Source organism: Bos mutus, chromosome 22, assembly GCF_027580195.1.
Source record: "Bos mutus isolate GX-2022 chromosome 22, NWIPB_WYAK_1.1, whole genome shotgun sequence".
Classification (NCBI taxonomy): domain Eukaryota; kingdom Metazoa; phylum Chordata; class Mammalia; order Artiodactyla; family Bovidae; genus Bos; species Bos mutus.
This window is the reverse complement of record NC_091638.1, coordinates 25,297,349-25,311,692: the sequence shown is the minus strand read 5'-3', so window position 1 is coordinate 25,311,692 and position 14,344 is coordinate 25,297,349. Positions and strand designations below refer to the sequence as shown.

General features: G+C 37.1%; 1 protein-coding gene across 1 annotated transcript in view; it reads left to right on the top strand.

Moving 5' to 3' along the window:
- CNTN6 (contactin 6) overlaps positions 1-14,344 on the top strand; it is a 181,324-nt gene that overhangs the window by 53,519 nt on the left and 113,461 nt on the right. Inside the window, 2 exon segments of the mRNA XM_070359703.1 lie at positions 11,027-11,230; positions 12,856-12,958. Of these exon segments, the coding sequence (XP_070215804.1) occupies positions 11,027-11,230; positions 12,856-12,958 (307 nt within the window).

Sequence of the window (14,344 nt, the reverse complement as noted above, 5' to 3'; positions counted from 1 at the left end):
TCATTCCCCATTAGACCTCATTTTCCTTTCTCCTAAACTCTCTCGCTGGTAGTCTATGACTTCATTTATCTTCACACAATATTTAAAAATCCCTTCCATTATCTGCTATATGTTTTATCCTTAATTTGGATATACACCTCAGTAAAATACAATTCTCTTACTTAGCTTCTTGGTTCTTGGCAGAACTAAAATTTGGATACTCAACTAAATAAAACCCTTTTCTTTCCTCCACAATGTCTTTAGAGAATTCTAAGGTCATTCCTAGAAACACATATTCATGTGACAAAAAATGGCAATATAACATTTATTTTACTTATTCATATGGGGGAGGGGGTCACAGCTTTGGAATGGCCTTTGAACTGCTATGCAGAAAGGTCTTTACCTCTTGAGATCTCACTCAGCTCAAGGGTGAGCTTTTGTTAACATCCTTCATCACCTGTAACAAAGATTCTGCACAAGTCAGTTTGCAACAGGACTGAAAATGGAGTTTCCTCTGAATTTTTAAAATGAACATAAAACTCTTGAAGCAAAAGCTATTGCATGAATCTGAAAATAAGCAGTCAATAGATCTTCATGAGTGCAGTGAATGAGTCTGGCCTCACATGAAATTTTGTTTAAAAATGACAGGGTATAGAAATGATGCATGTTGTCTAAAATAATTAAAATCACCTTCACTGTGAAATCACAGTTTTATCATATTGAAAGTAAAGCAACATTCTTTCTCTTTATTTTCTGGATATAAAACTCTCAATCCTGGGCTCATAAAAATCGTAGGTTTAAAATTTGTTTTAGAGGAAATGTTCCATTCTTTCCTCAGATACAACTTTTAGGTTTGTTGAACAATTGGATTTATGCCAGTAGTTAGGAGCATCTATGTCTGTAGTAGAAAGATAACACTACTGTTTGAGCACAGCATCTGTATTTGCGTCAATAAAAATATTGACGATTCAAACTAAATTGAAAATCATTCTCAGCAAAGTCTCAAAATTGTGTTCAAGAATAAAGAGGACAATCATATTGTCCTATTGAGAAAACATGCTAAATTTTCATATCTTCTTCCTACCAATTAGTTTTTTTGTTGTTTTTGTTTTTGCTACTTCTAAATATATCACAATGGTGAAGGTAGGTCAAATTGGCAGTGGCAATATTCCTTGTGAATGTTGCTTGAGTGGGTAAAATTTTTAGGTAAATATGCCCAACAGTTTCCTGTTGGCATAATAATAGTGATAATAACCATCATTATTGAACTTCTACCATATATTCACTCAAGGAATATTTATTATGTACTTACTAAGGGCCACTCATTTTACCGAGGTTTAGGGATATGGTGGAGAACAAAGCAACAAAGTCCTTCACTCCATGAATCTTACAGTAAAAATTATAATAGAAAATATAAGTATGGCCAGTGATGATAAAAGCATGGGAGAAAAATAAAGAGCATAGGGAGTGGATGGGTGTTGCTGATGTCTTCTACTAAGAGACCAAAGAAGCCTTCGCTGACATTTGAGAAAAGAACTAGAGGAATGAGTGAGACACTGAGAAAAGCAGTTTGGGGAGTAGAAGCAGCACGCACAAAGGTCCTGGGTAGGACTGTGTCCCACATGATGGAAGAACAGGAATGAGGCGTGTGTGGCTGAAGAAAGCTGAGCAAACAGGAGGGTAGATGAAGATGTAGGCACTACTCTCAAATTGTTTTGCAGCCTTTGGATTTTCCTTTGAGTGAAATTAAAATGCACTACATGATAGTCAGCATACAACCACTTAAAAAGTGATTACAGTGATTCAGGTTAGAGTTAATAGTGACTCAAGCCAGGATGAGAGCAGTGGGCAGGTGGAAAGTAGCCATATTCAGGATAAATTTAGAGCGTATAGCTGCAATAACTTCCTGAAAGATTAAATGTAGATTTTAAGATAAAGACATGTGTAAAAGATAACTCCAAACTGAGCAGTTGGAAGAATGAAGTTCCATGTACAGGGATAAGGTCAATAAAGGGGGAGCAGGTTTTGGGGTGAGGGAAATCAGGGATTTGTTTTAAAACATGTTAACTTACAAATGTCTAACTTCAGACCAAAAACTTCCAATAGGCAGCTGAACTGATATGTGTAGGCAGAAAGTTCTGGTCTGAAGAACTAAATTTGGAAGTCATCTTATGTAAATAGTATTTAACACCACACAGTTGGAAATGTATGAGTACCTACTATACACTGGGAGTTTGGGTTTCCCTGGTGATTCAGACAGTAAAGAATCCGCCTGCAATACAAGTGACCCAGGTTTGATCCCTGGGTCATGAAGATTCCCTGGAGAAGGAATAGCTACCCCGTCCAGTATTCTTGCCTTGAGAATTCCATGGGGAGAGAAGCCTGGAAGGCTTACAGGCCCTGAGGTCACATAGAGTTGGACACGACTGAGTGATTAATAATTTCACTTTCATACACTGAGAGCTCAGCTCAGCCTTTGGTATACCCCAGCTCATGTAATACTTTCAAGAAAAATTTCTCCAATTTAAAATAGAGCAACTGTGTTAAAGAGGTTAGTGCTAACTTGGCCAAGATTGTGTGTCTGGAATTCAAAGGATTGTATCTAAATATCACTGCAGTTTTTCCCCTGCCTAATTTTGTCTGGCATAATCTGACCACAGTTCAGTTCAATTACTCAGTTGTGTCCGACTCTTTGCGACCCCAAGAATCGCAGCATGCCAGGCCTCCCTGTCCATCACCAACTCCCAGAATTTACTCAAACGCATTTCCACTGAGTCAGTGATGTCATCCAGCCATCTCATCCTCTGTCGTCCCCTTCTCCTTCTGCCTTCAATCTTTCCCAGCATCAGGGTCTTTTCAAATGAGTCAGTTCTTCGCATCAGGTGGCCAAATACAGCCTATTACCACTTATTTAACCCAGAGTTTCTCAATATTGGTACTATTGACAACTTAGGACAAGATATTTCTTTTCACAAGGCTTATCCTGTGCATTGTTAAGATATTAATGGCATCCTTGGCCTGTACCCACTTGATGTGAGTAGCACTCACTCTCCACTTGTAAGAATGAGAAAATGGCTCTGCTGCTGCTGCTGCTGCTAAGTCGCTTCAGTTGTGTCCAACTCTTGTGACCCCAGAGATGACAGCCCACCAGGCTCCCCCGTCCCTGGGATTCTCCAGGCAAGAACACTGGAGTGGGTTGCCATTTCCTTCTCCAATGCATGAAAATGAAAGGTGAAAGTGAAGTCGCTCAGTCATGTCCAACTCTTAGTGACCCCATGGACTGAAGCCTACCAAGCTCCTCTGCCCATGGGATTTTCCAGGCAAGAGTACTGGAGTGGGGTGCCATTGCCTCCTTTGGAAAATGGCTCTAGACACTGACAAATATCCCTAGATGATCAAACTCACCTCTGGTGGAGATCCACTGGTATTGCCCAGGTCTTACGTTCACTATTTTAAGCTCACCCATGGAGGATGGAAACTGAGGAGGAAACAAGTCTAGTCCTTCTGTATTTTGCCCCATGACTCACCCTGGCTTCCTTAGAATTGGAGCATACCTTGAAATTTATTCAGAAGTTTCCTGGATTTTCATTCCTTCTTCAGGAAGGATTTACCAGTACCAAAGCTGTCCTAGGATTCATTGGAAGCTAGTAACCATAGGAACTCAGAGGGCCTTTACTTAGTGGCTGTCTGTCCTGGAGAAGAAAATGGCAACCCACTCCAATACTCTTGCCTGGGAAATCTCATGGACAGAGGAGCCTGGCAGGCTACAGTCCATGGAATCACAAAAGAGTTGGACATGACTGAGCAACTAAACATTAACAACAAATCCTAGAAACTCAGAGGGCCTTTACTTAGTGGTTGTTTGTAGGGCACAAAGGCAATCATCTCCATGATTCCAAACAGGAGGTGTTGTAAATCTAAAGGCATCTAATAAAGTCTAGGTGGTCAAGCAGTAATTGTGGAACAAATGGGAACTCAACTAGGAGTGATTATAAAGGTGTCGGGCCAGTTTTCTGGCTTGCATCATAAACTTGCTCAGCACCAATATCAATGACTTCAACCCAGAAAAGAAATTATTCTTCTTGGATTAGGTCTTTACCACTGAGCTAGCATAACCATGATTTACCACCTAAGAGCCAGTCACATTTAACCCTGGAGCACTACACAAGGTTTGCAGTAAAGTACACTCATATCGGAATATTCCAAAGGGGGGATTTATCCACTAAATCTGAGCACTGTGCTTCAGATTCTTTATTCTGCTCATTTATTTTCTACCTCAAGAAACATGCTACCAATTTTGAGACCCTTTCTATAGCGCCAGTAGAAGTTCTCAGTGTCGGTGTTTATTTTTATGGGTTTCTTTCCCATGAGATGCTTCCCCTCTAATAAAAATTACATCCCATATAATGGGTATACTTGCATGTATCTTTGTGTTTGTATTTTCAATATCAGAGTACAAGATATAGGGCTATAAAAGATGTCAAAACATAATCAGGCTCTGGGGAAAATAGGATTTTTTGTATGCTTGGCAGAGCAGCCGATAGTATTCAATTGCTTACTGCAGATCTTCCATTTCTAATAATAATAAAATTATAGAGGATGGTGTCAGTGTGAAACTACAGACAATGGCTCAGTGAAGACCAATTATCCTTCAGTTCTAATGTTCATGCTGAATCATCACAGGGAAAATACATCACAATCATTAATAACAGATAAATGTCATAGATGGTGGAGAAAATATTTAAAAATTCAGCGATTTCAACTTAAGTGGCTCATGAATTATACATTTAATTAAGAAAAGCCAAATGGGAAGGATTTTAAACTTCCAATTTGCAAGGTATTTTTCTTCTTTCCCCATTAAAAAATATACAAATTAAGCACAGCAGTGGCTGATGATGGGAAAAAAAAAAAAGATAAAGGCCCCCATTGCAGGCTGGCTGTTTGGATGAATGGGAAAAGGCAGGCAGTGGGGAGAAGGCAGCAGGGCAGGATGAAAAATAATGGTGACAGGAAGGGCTTGCAACTTTGCACCTTCACTAGTTCCCAGAAGGGTGCAAAAGGACACCTGGAGTCTAGTCTCAGAGCTACTGTCGTCTTCCTTTCTGCTTATTTGCCCGTAAACTGAGGGGGTTGGGCTGGAAGAAATTTCAGGTCCCTACCATTCCAGACATGCCATGAATCTGTGAGTCGAGGAACACACTCTTCTACTTCCTACACACCACCTGAAGGGAACTATACAAGGTGACCACCATTCTATCAAGCCTTCCCTAGTGTGATCTCCCAGAGAAGACTGAATTTTACCAGCAATGATTTTCAAAGCAGAATTGCCTCACTACCAACACCCGCTGGGAATCTGTTATCAATGCAAATTTTCTGGGCCCTCCTCAGACCTAATGATTGAGAAACTCATTAGTTTATGGTTTTCCAAGTCCTCCAGGTGATAGTGATACACATTGAAGTTTTAAAATCTCTGCTCTAGAGAGACCTTCATAGAGAGGAGAATTACTAACTACAGGTTTTGCAGGTGTGTTCTCTTCCCTGTTAATAGTAGCTATAAGCTTGTTGGAGTAATTTTGAATAGCAGGTTAATCATTTATTCTACAAGATTCTGAGGAATTCGAACCCATGATGGGCAATATGATAGGGGAGGGAATGTGAAGAACAACTGGCCTAGATGTGAGAGGGCTCAGATATGCAGGGAGCTGGGATTTTGGAAGTCTGATGGCAAGAAAGAAGGATTAGACATTAGAAGGACAAAGGTTCAAGTTCTATCCCTTTGTACATGTTCACAGTATAATTTGGGGAAATTACATTTATACCCCTAGCTCCAGTATCCTTCCTATAGGGAAGGATATGTAGTAGCAGGCATATTTGCAATAGCCAATTAACCTCACAAAACAAACTGTAGGAATGATGAAACAAGTATGAAACAAGTGCTTCTATTTTTTCAAAATTATTCCTTATGTCATCTTCCTTATTTCTGAACACATTCTTCAAGTAGCTTCTAAATATCCCACTACTGAAGAAGGATACACTACATGTAGGAACAGATTAGAAAGCTTTAGTAGTAAGGTAAAAATGAATTCCCCTAGGGAGAGGTGAAAATTATAGTCTCTGGCCCCAAGATTATAGGGTAAAAGTATACAAAGATTTCCTGAGCACCAGTGGCAATGTGTAATTTCTGTTGAGCGAAAGGAGTTGCTTTGGATTTCAGAGGGCTAGAACTTATTCCTCTTCCCACAGAGGCATCGATGAAAGATACCTAAGCTGAACAGAGCCCTGGGAATTTGCTCAAGATTTGTCTTTATTTCACAGAAGGTTCGAAAGATGGAGTCACTGACAACAGGGAAACCTGAACTACATTTTTTCCCTCCTCTTTATACTGAAAAAAATTTTACTATCTAGGTGGCTCTCCAGTTTCAAACAAAACCCTTTGAGCATCTCTCTGGTGAAGACAGAGCAACAGGCTTAGAAGTGAAGTAGCAAAGGACATCAGCAAAAAAAACTCAGACACAAGAGCCTATATGAAATGATACAAGACTCTAGTAAGGACTTGCCAAGAAAACACACACACACACACACACACACAAAGATTCAATACCTGGGAATGGGACAAGAATGTCAAAACATATTTTAAAAAGAAGCGAATTTTATTTATGCATAGTTGACCTTAAGGGCTTCCCTGGTGTCTCAGACAGTAAACTAAAAGCATAGACTCAGAAAACTCGAAGGAATGTTGAGAGTGGAGTAAACCATTCATAGAGACATGGGTTTAGCTTCCTATCCACTGCAAAAATAAACTTCTTTTGCAACACCTCAAGCAATTCTCATCCATTCTCTACTCGATCATCTCTAATGATTGAAAACTCATTATCTCCAAAGTCTTCTGCTGGTATAGCTCTAAAGTTTGGACTGATCTTCACTGTATCTTAATGTAGTCAAACAGCATACTATAATGTCCACAAGTCCTACTTTTGCCTTCTGGACATCAATGGAGAGAACTTTTTTTTTTTTTAACCCTTTGTGAATGTCATAGCCATTTGACCTATGAAAACAACTCAGTTATTTTTCTCCATTTCTGCCCTCCAGGGTCAAAATCTAAGTTCTTACCACTTTCTTTGGTATTAACTTCTGGACTTGGCTACATTTTGGCTATCTATCTCAATATACTTGAGATTTCAGTTCCCTCTCAATAATGGGTACTCTGAACATAGTATTACAATTCAACTGCAAGATATTTGTAGGCTGTTGAAAATACAGATTCCATGGTACTTCACTCAGATGTTAATAAAACAAATTGCTAGGGTAGGATTAGCTATCTGCACTTTAACAAGTTTCCTAATGTGCTCTGAATAAAGCATAATACTCCAGTCTGACTAGTTCAGAGTAAGAATAAAGAACATTAAAAGAATAATACTGTCCATCTTTTTTTTTTTTTAATAAATGATAACCCATTCTTGTCTTTAGTTTTCCTGGCACATTATTCATCCTGTTGTTTATTTTTCCCATTTGCACAATTACATAATAATTAAATATTCAAATATGGCAGGCACAAATTACATAGAGAAGTCTTCTGTGTTTCTTTCCCTTCTCTTGAGAAAGCCACTGTATACATGCCTAGATTTTTAAATTTAAAAATTTGCAGAAACACACACACACATAAGTTCTCATACATGTAAATGCATAATTTTTATGAGATCATACTAAACATTTTTATTTACAATATACTTTTCATGTAATAACATGTCTTAGATTGTTTTTCTTCTTGAACACTAATTTTATAGGCTTAATGACACTTTGTGAATTTTTATATTTCATGCTTAAGTGGCATTTTTGTTGCTGTTCATCCTCTTTGTTATATATTTCTGTCACATCTTCTTCATTCCTGAGAATGATACCAGAGTTCTGGCTATTTAGATGAATTTATTCTTACTGAAATAATTTATGAATTGTCAGAATTTAATACATTGCAAATACAATATATAATTTAATACACAAGTGATTTAATTTAGTCTGTTTTTTGTAAACTCATTATTTTCTTCTGTCTCCTTTCTATCTTCTTTTCTTTCATTCTTTAAAAAGAATCTGGTTCCCTAAGTATATTGTTAATGTGTTATCTGGTTTTTTTTTCCTAGTTTGAAAGGGAAGATAAAGATGCCAAAATTCACACATTTCCACTTTCTCAAGCACCTTCCCAGGTGGCTTAGTGAGTAAAGAATCCACCTGCAATGCAGGAAATACAGGAGACTTAAGAGACCTGGGTTTGGGTCTTCCCTGGGTTGGGAAGACCTCCAGGGAAGATCCCCTGGAGGAGGTCATGACAACCCACTCCAGTATTCTTGCCTGGAGAGTCCCACGGACAGAGGAGCCTGGCAGGTTATAGTTTATAAGTCACAAAGATTAAAACACGATTTAATCTTTAAGGTCAGACACGATTAAAACAATAGAGCGCACATGCATTTTCTCAAGAGCTTTTGTATATGGATCAGATTTAAGGTCAAAATAGCTTTCAATTCATATTGCTTCATCATCCCTCTAGAGAATTTTAAATCAGTTCTATTCGTGAAGAATGTTTCAGGTTGTCTGCTTCTATCTGAAGAGGACTGCTAGAACATTATAGAAATAATTAGCTTTCAATTTTTTCTTTTTTGTCTCTGCCGTGTCTTGCTTCTGCACTAGTTTTAACATAAGTATGGATGACAAACATGAACTGTGACCTCTGTCTGGACAAGAGGCTCCCAGGTGCTTTAACTGTTCTCCTGTGACTGTGACTTCCAAATGTGTGATGTCCACGTTCATCTACAATTGAAGACATTTTAACCATCATTAGTATATTTCCCCTTTTCACCCCAGCACCTATATCTTCCACATGTTTGGGGAAGGGGTCATTTTTGAACCAGTTAAGTTCTTCCACTTTCCTTGACATAAGTTCATTTGTATCTAGTTTTCACAATACATACAATTTCTTAACCTTATTAGTACCACACTTACAAAACCTTAATACATGAGACTATTTTCCTTTGCTCAATGATGCATGCTGGCTAAGTGACTTCAGTCATTTCTGATTCTTTGTGACCCCATGGACTGTGGCCCGCCAGCCTCCTCTGCCCATGGGATTCTCCAGGCAAGAAGGCTTGCCATGCCCTCCTCCAGGGGATCTTCCCGACTCAGGGATCGAACCCTCATCTCTGGCATCTCCTGCATTGGAAGACAGATTCTTTACCACTAGTGCCAGCTGCAACCCCCTTGTTCGACGATATCTAGATAAAATTTAAAAAATGACAACATAGTTTTCTCAGAGATGTATACCAATGCTAACTCTCATATATTGCAGATAGAGATATCAACTAGTGTAACTGGAAAATTCTTTTGTAGTTGTTTTTTTTTTATTTTTAATTAAGTAAAACATACATCTACCCTATAGTTCACGTCTAGGGACTTAACAAAGAAAAGTGAAAATGTCCACAGACAGTCTTAAAAAATAATGTTTATATGAGCCTAATGCATTGGATTGGCCAAAAATGTCATTGAGGTCTTTCCATAACATTGTATGGAAAAACCCAAACTAACTTTTTGGCCAACCCAATATAATGGTCCCCAAATGGAAACAATTCTAATAATCTTCAACAGGAAAGCAGCCAAACATATTGTGGTATATTCATAAAAATGGAATTCCATTCAGCAAGAGAAAGAAAAGAAGTACTGATAGTCACAACTACATAGGGGACATTAAGATACATTAAACAAACCAGACACAAAGCAGTACATTGGGAGTTGGAGGCTGATATGCACACACTGCTATATTTAAAATAGATAATCAACAAGGACCTGCTATATAGTACAGGTAACTCTGTTCAATACTCTGAAATAACAAGAATAGCTACATGTATAACTGAATCACTCTACTGTACACCTGCAACTAACACAACATTGTTAAGCAACTAGATTCCAGTATAAAAGTTCAAAAAGAAGTGCATTCTGTTTGATTCTGCTTTTATGAAATTCAATAACCTATGATGATAGAACTCTGGTAGTTGTTACAACAGTAGAGGTTGACAAATAAGGACATAATAGAATTTCTAAAGATGAGAATGTTCCATAATTTATTTTAGGCTGGTGATTTCATAGTGCTTAGATTGTTACAATTAACTGAACTGAACACTTAGGATTTGTGCATTTTATAGCATGATAATTATATCAGTTATATACGCCTCTATATATTTATATTCATATTTATATATAAGATTTCCAGAGGTTGATTGATGTTCAGCAAAAATGATATGTTCTCTTTCATCTTCACGCTTTTGTTCTCTGAGCAAGGTTTGTTAATCTGTTGCCTGGATAGCTCCCATTCATCCTACTAGATTGAGCATGGATTTCTTTTCAGAAGACTTTTCTGACCACAGATCATTCTAAGCTCCTCATCTGGGTTCCGATGCTTCTGCCAAAGTACATATCAGCCCACACTGAGATTATCCACACTAGTTGTAATCAGTTTACTAGGTGAAGTTTTATAAGGCACAGGTTTTGCTTTGATGTGTTCTAAGTCCAAAAATGGTCACAAAAGAGATGTTCAGAAATTGTGTAATAATTGAATGAATGATTCCAAGTGGTAGGGTCCCTGAACTTACACCTTGAAGTAAAATTTTTAGCAAACACCCTTAAACATGATTAATATGAGCATCCTTCTGATTACATATTGAGAAGCACAGCTTTAATATGAGCACTGATGTAGAAATTCAGTGTACATTTTGAGCCCATAATATTTTATACCATATAGCTTTCCTTAATAAGTTCATCTACTTGTTCCCTTGACATCTCACCATCACATCTTTAATTACACAAAGCCAGTGATGGACAGGAAAACCACATTATCCAAATTGGGAAATACTGAATTAAAAACAAATAAAACAATTACATCAGGATGACAGGCACAAACTGGACAAAGAGGGGCACAGTTGTATTCTATTTATGGAGAAGTAGGGCACAGAACTTTCAGATAAGAATGAATACAGTAAGGATAATACTTATTTTATTCTGTTTACAGATTTATCTTATGCATGGACTTTCAATGATAACCCCTTATATGTTCAAGAGGACAACAGACGGTTTGTATCACAAGAGACAGGGAACTTGTACATTGCCAAAGTGGAGCCATCAGATGTTGGCAACTACACTTGCTTCATAACAAACAAAGAAGCCCAGAGAAGTGTTCAAGGACCACCCACTCCGTTAGTACAGCGCACTGATGGTAAGATGATGAGTTATCTTAGGGATAAATTTTGTCTGTGAATTTTGAAACTTGGGGATATCTGTAGAACTTTCTGCTTTCCTCTGTTTCAGTGGAGCCATAATATCTAGGAGTTGAGGTTTAATTCACAAATATGATGAAAAATCACATATTGTCAAAAATAATAGAAAACTATATAATTAATCCCCATGGTATAGTACAGATGATTCTGAGAATGCTATGCCACTTCCTCTCTGGATCTGAAACAGATCCTTTCTTTGTTTAAGAAATATTTTATTAAAAAAGAAACAATGTTTGAGAGAGTAGTTATGTGTGTGTGAATGTGTGAATGCTGACAAAATGATTCATTCACCTAATATAGTTTTGATGAGCATATGATACAGCTTTTCTTTAACACCACTTTCTTTTCCGTATTTGTCTCTTTTGTTCACCCTTTTATTTCCTAGTTGGCAAGGCAGGAAAACAATTCACATCCAAGGAAAGTAAATCAAGTCAACATTAATAATGAGCATTCCAAAGAAAAATGAAACACAAAATTCATACTAATTATATTTCTCCAAGAAACATAATTTAGATTGGTCTCTGATGATTTTGGAGTTTAGTCAAGCCATAGCTGGTACAAGATTTAGAGCTAGAAAACCTAAGAAAGTCATCAAAGTAGAAGAATCCTCTAGTTGATTCTTTAATTAAATATTCACAGTGGTAAATGTAAAGATGGAAATATCTGTTGATGCGTTTTCTGATCAGATTCTGGACTTGTAATACGTCTATAGAGTTTTTCTCCTCTCTAAGTTCAAGAAAAGCAGGAATATAATTTAATGATGGCTAGCAGAATCATGGAATTAGCTCCATACAGGGAGTTCTTATGACAGAGCTTTTATAATCACTAACTATTCAAATATATTTGCATGGTCTTAATTTAGAATTCATCAACCACTGGACTTATTCTGAAGTCCAATTTCTCCCCTTCAGTGAGTGCTCTGTTCATGATCACAAGAGCTCCTAAGCCAGTAATATGCATAGAAACTATCATATTGGCCTTTTTCCTCCCTATCTACCTACTTTCTTAACTTCTCTTCTTAATTCCTTCATTATTCCATCTCCTCTATTCTTTTCAATACATTTATGGTAAAAATATACAAAAGCATCATACATAATACTAAAAAAAATATCTTCTAAAAGTAGTCACTCAAGAAATATCACATGTCAAGGAAATAGAAAAAACAAAATTTACCAATTTATTTGAATGAAGTAGTACTCTGTCTTTTCAACCACAGCCTCTTCGAATGTTTAGAATGATTAAGTTCTAAAAAAGGAAGTATTTTTATTTTATAAAAGAATTTATTTTATTTTTAAGATGCTCTTGTGGAATACAGGGAAATTTGGAATGCATTTATTCTGATATTTTGGTATTATATCTTAGGTATTTCTTTTTTAGGGGAGAGAGAAATGAACTAATTTTTTTAAACAGCATCATGAAGTGATGCTCTCCATCATTCACCATCAGTATAGAAAAATATTGTTAACTAAAGAACAGAATAATCACATTTTGATAACTAAAGCATTTGCTTCATAGAAAATCTCTGTTCTTTAGAAATGCTGCTAGCTCTTTTGGTATTTAACAGGTGTGATGGGGGAATATGAACCGAAGATTGAAGTGCGTTTTCCTGAAACTATTCAAGCTGCAAAGGATTCATCTGTAAAACTGGAATGCTTTGCCCTTGGAAAGTAAGGTTGTTTTTTCTTTTTCTAATTGTTTTAATTAATACAAACAAACAAATATTTTGGTATTCAAATGTTGCCCTATAGGTAAATCAGCAAACATTTTAAAAGCTGGGCAAAAGGGGAACTTTCTGATTGGACTTTAAATAAACATGTCTAATATTAATGCTCTAAAAATGATTGGGGAGATGATTCTGCCAAATGGGCCAATATTTACTCTAGTTTAAGCACAGTGTCAGCCACTTAGGCAGCACATTGCAAAGTGATAAGTGAGCTAGCATAAGATGGCAAGCAGGTCACTAAATTTTTGATGTATCCTTTACTCTATTTTCTTGTACATCCAGAAATATATTACCTGGAGTGTCTCCTTGCTTAATTAATCAACAACTCTTGTAAATGAAAAACCTGCACAGCTAGTTTCCAAAATAAGGCAAATTAAAGGCCATTGTTCATAGTGGATAATTAGAATTGAGCCAAACCTGTCCTGGTAGGGGAAGCATTTTGCTTTACTACTCAGATAAGTGTTTATAAGCAATAAGTTTGGAAAGCTTTAAATCCAGCTACATATATATATATTTTTTTCATGGAATGTTCAGAACTGCATTTTAGCAATATTAAAACTTCATTTTGACACCCATAAACACCAGTAACCAAGTAACAAAGTGATAAAATTCCACTTTAAAATATTAATATATATATGAATTATCTGGGGGATAGCTAAATTGAGATTCAATAGATTTGGTGTGCTATCTGATTTCTTCATTTCCAACAAACTCCTAGGTAATAGTGATTCTTCTTGCCTATAGAATATACTTTGAATAGTAAGAGACTTTACTCTCAGCACCACTTTTAAGTGCTTCCTATAAATCCAGAATCTATTCCTCATGTGGGCCTCATATTCAGAAATAATGATTTACATTCAAAACTATGGGAAACATCCTTAAAAGTCTTCATCCTATTATTAAGCAAATATGCCAAGCAATCCAAATAATGTTTGTTCGTTTCTGTGTGCATGCTCAGTGGTGTCCGACTCTTTACAGCACTAAGGAGTGTAGACTGCCAGGCTTCTCTGTCCATGGAATTTGCCAGCAAGAATACTGGAACAAGTTGCCATTTCCTCCTCCAGCGGATCTTCCACACCCAGGGATGGAACCAATATCTTCTACATTTCCTGGATTGCAGATGGGATTCTTCACCACTGAGCCAGAGCGGAAGCCCAATCCAAATAATGCTGGTTACTAAATATTTTGTAATCAGCATTATTTGGCTCTGTTTCCCTAGTGGCTGAGTGGTAAAGAATCTGCCTGCAATGCAAGAGCAGCAGGAGATATGGGTTCAATCCCTGGACTGGGAAGATCCACTGGAAGAGGAAATTGCAACCCACTCCACTAT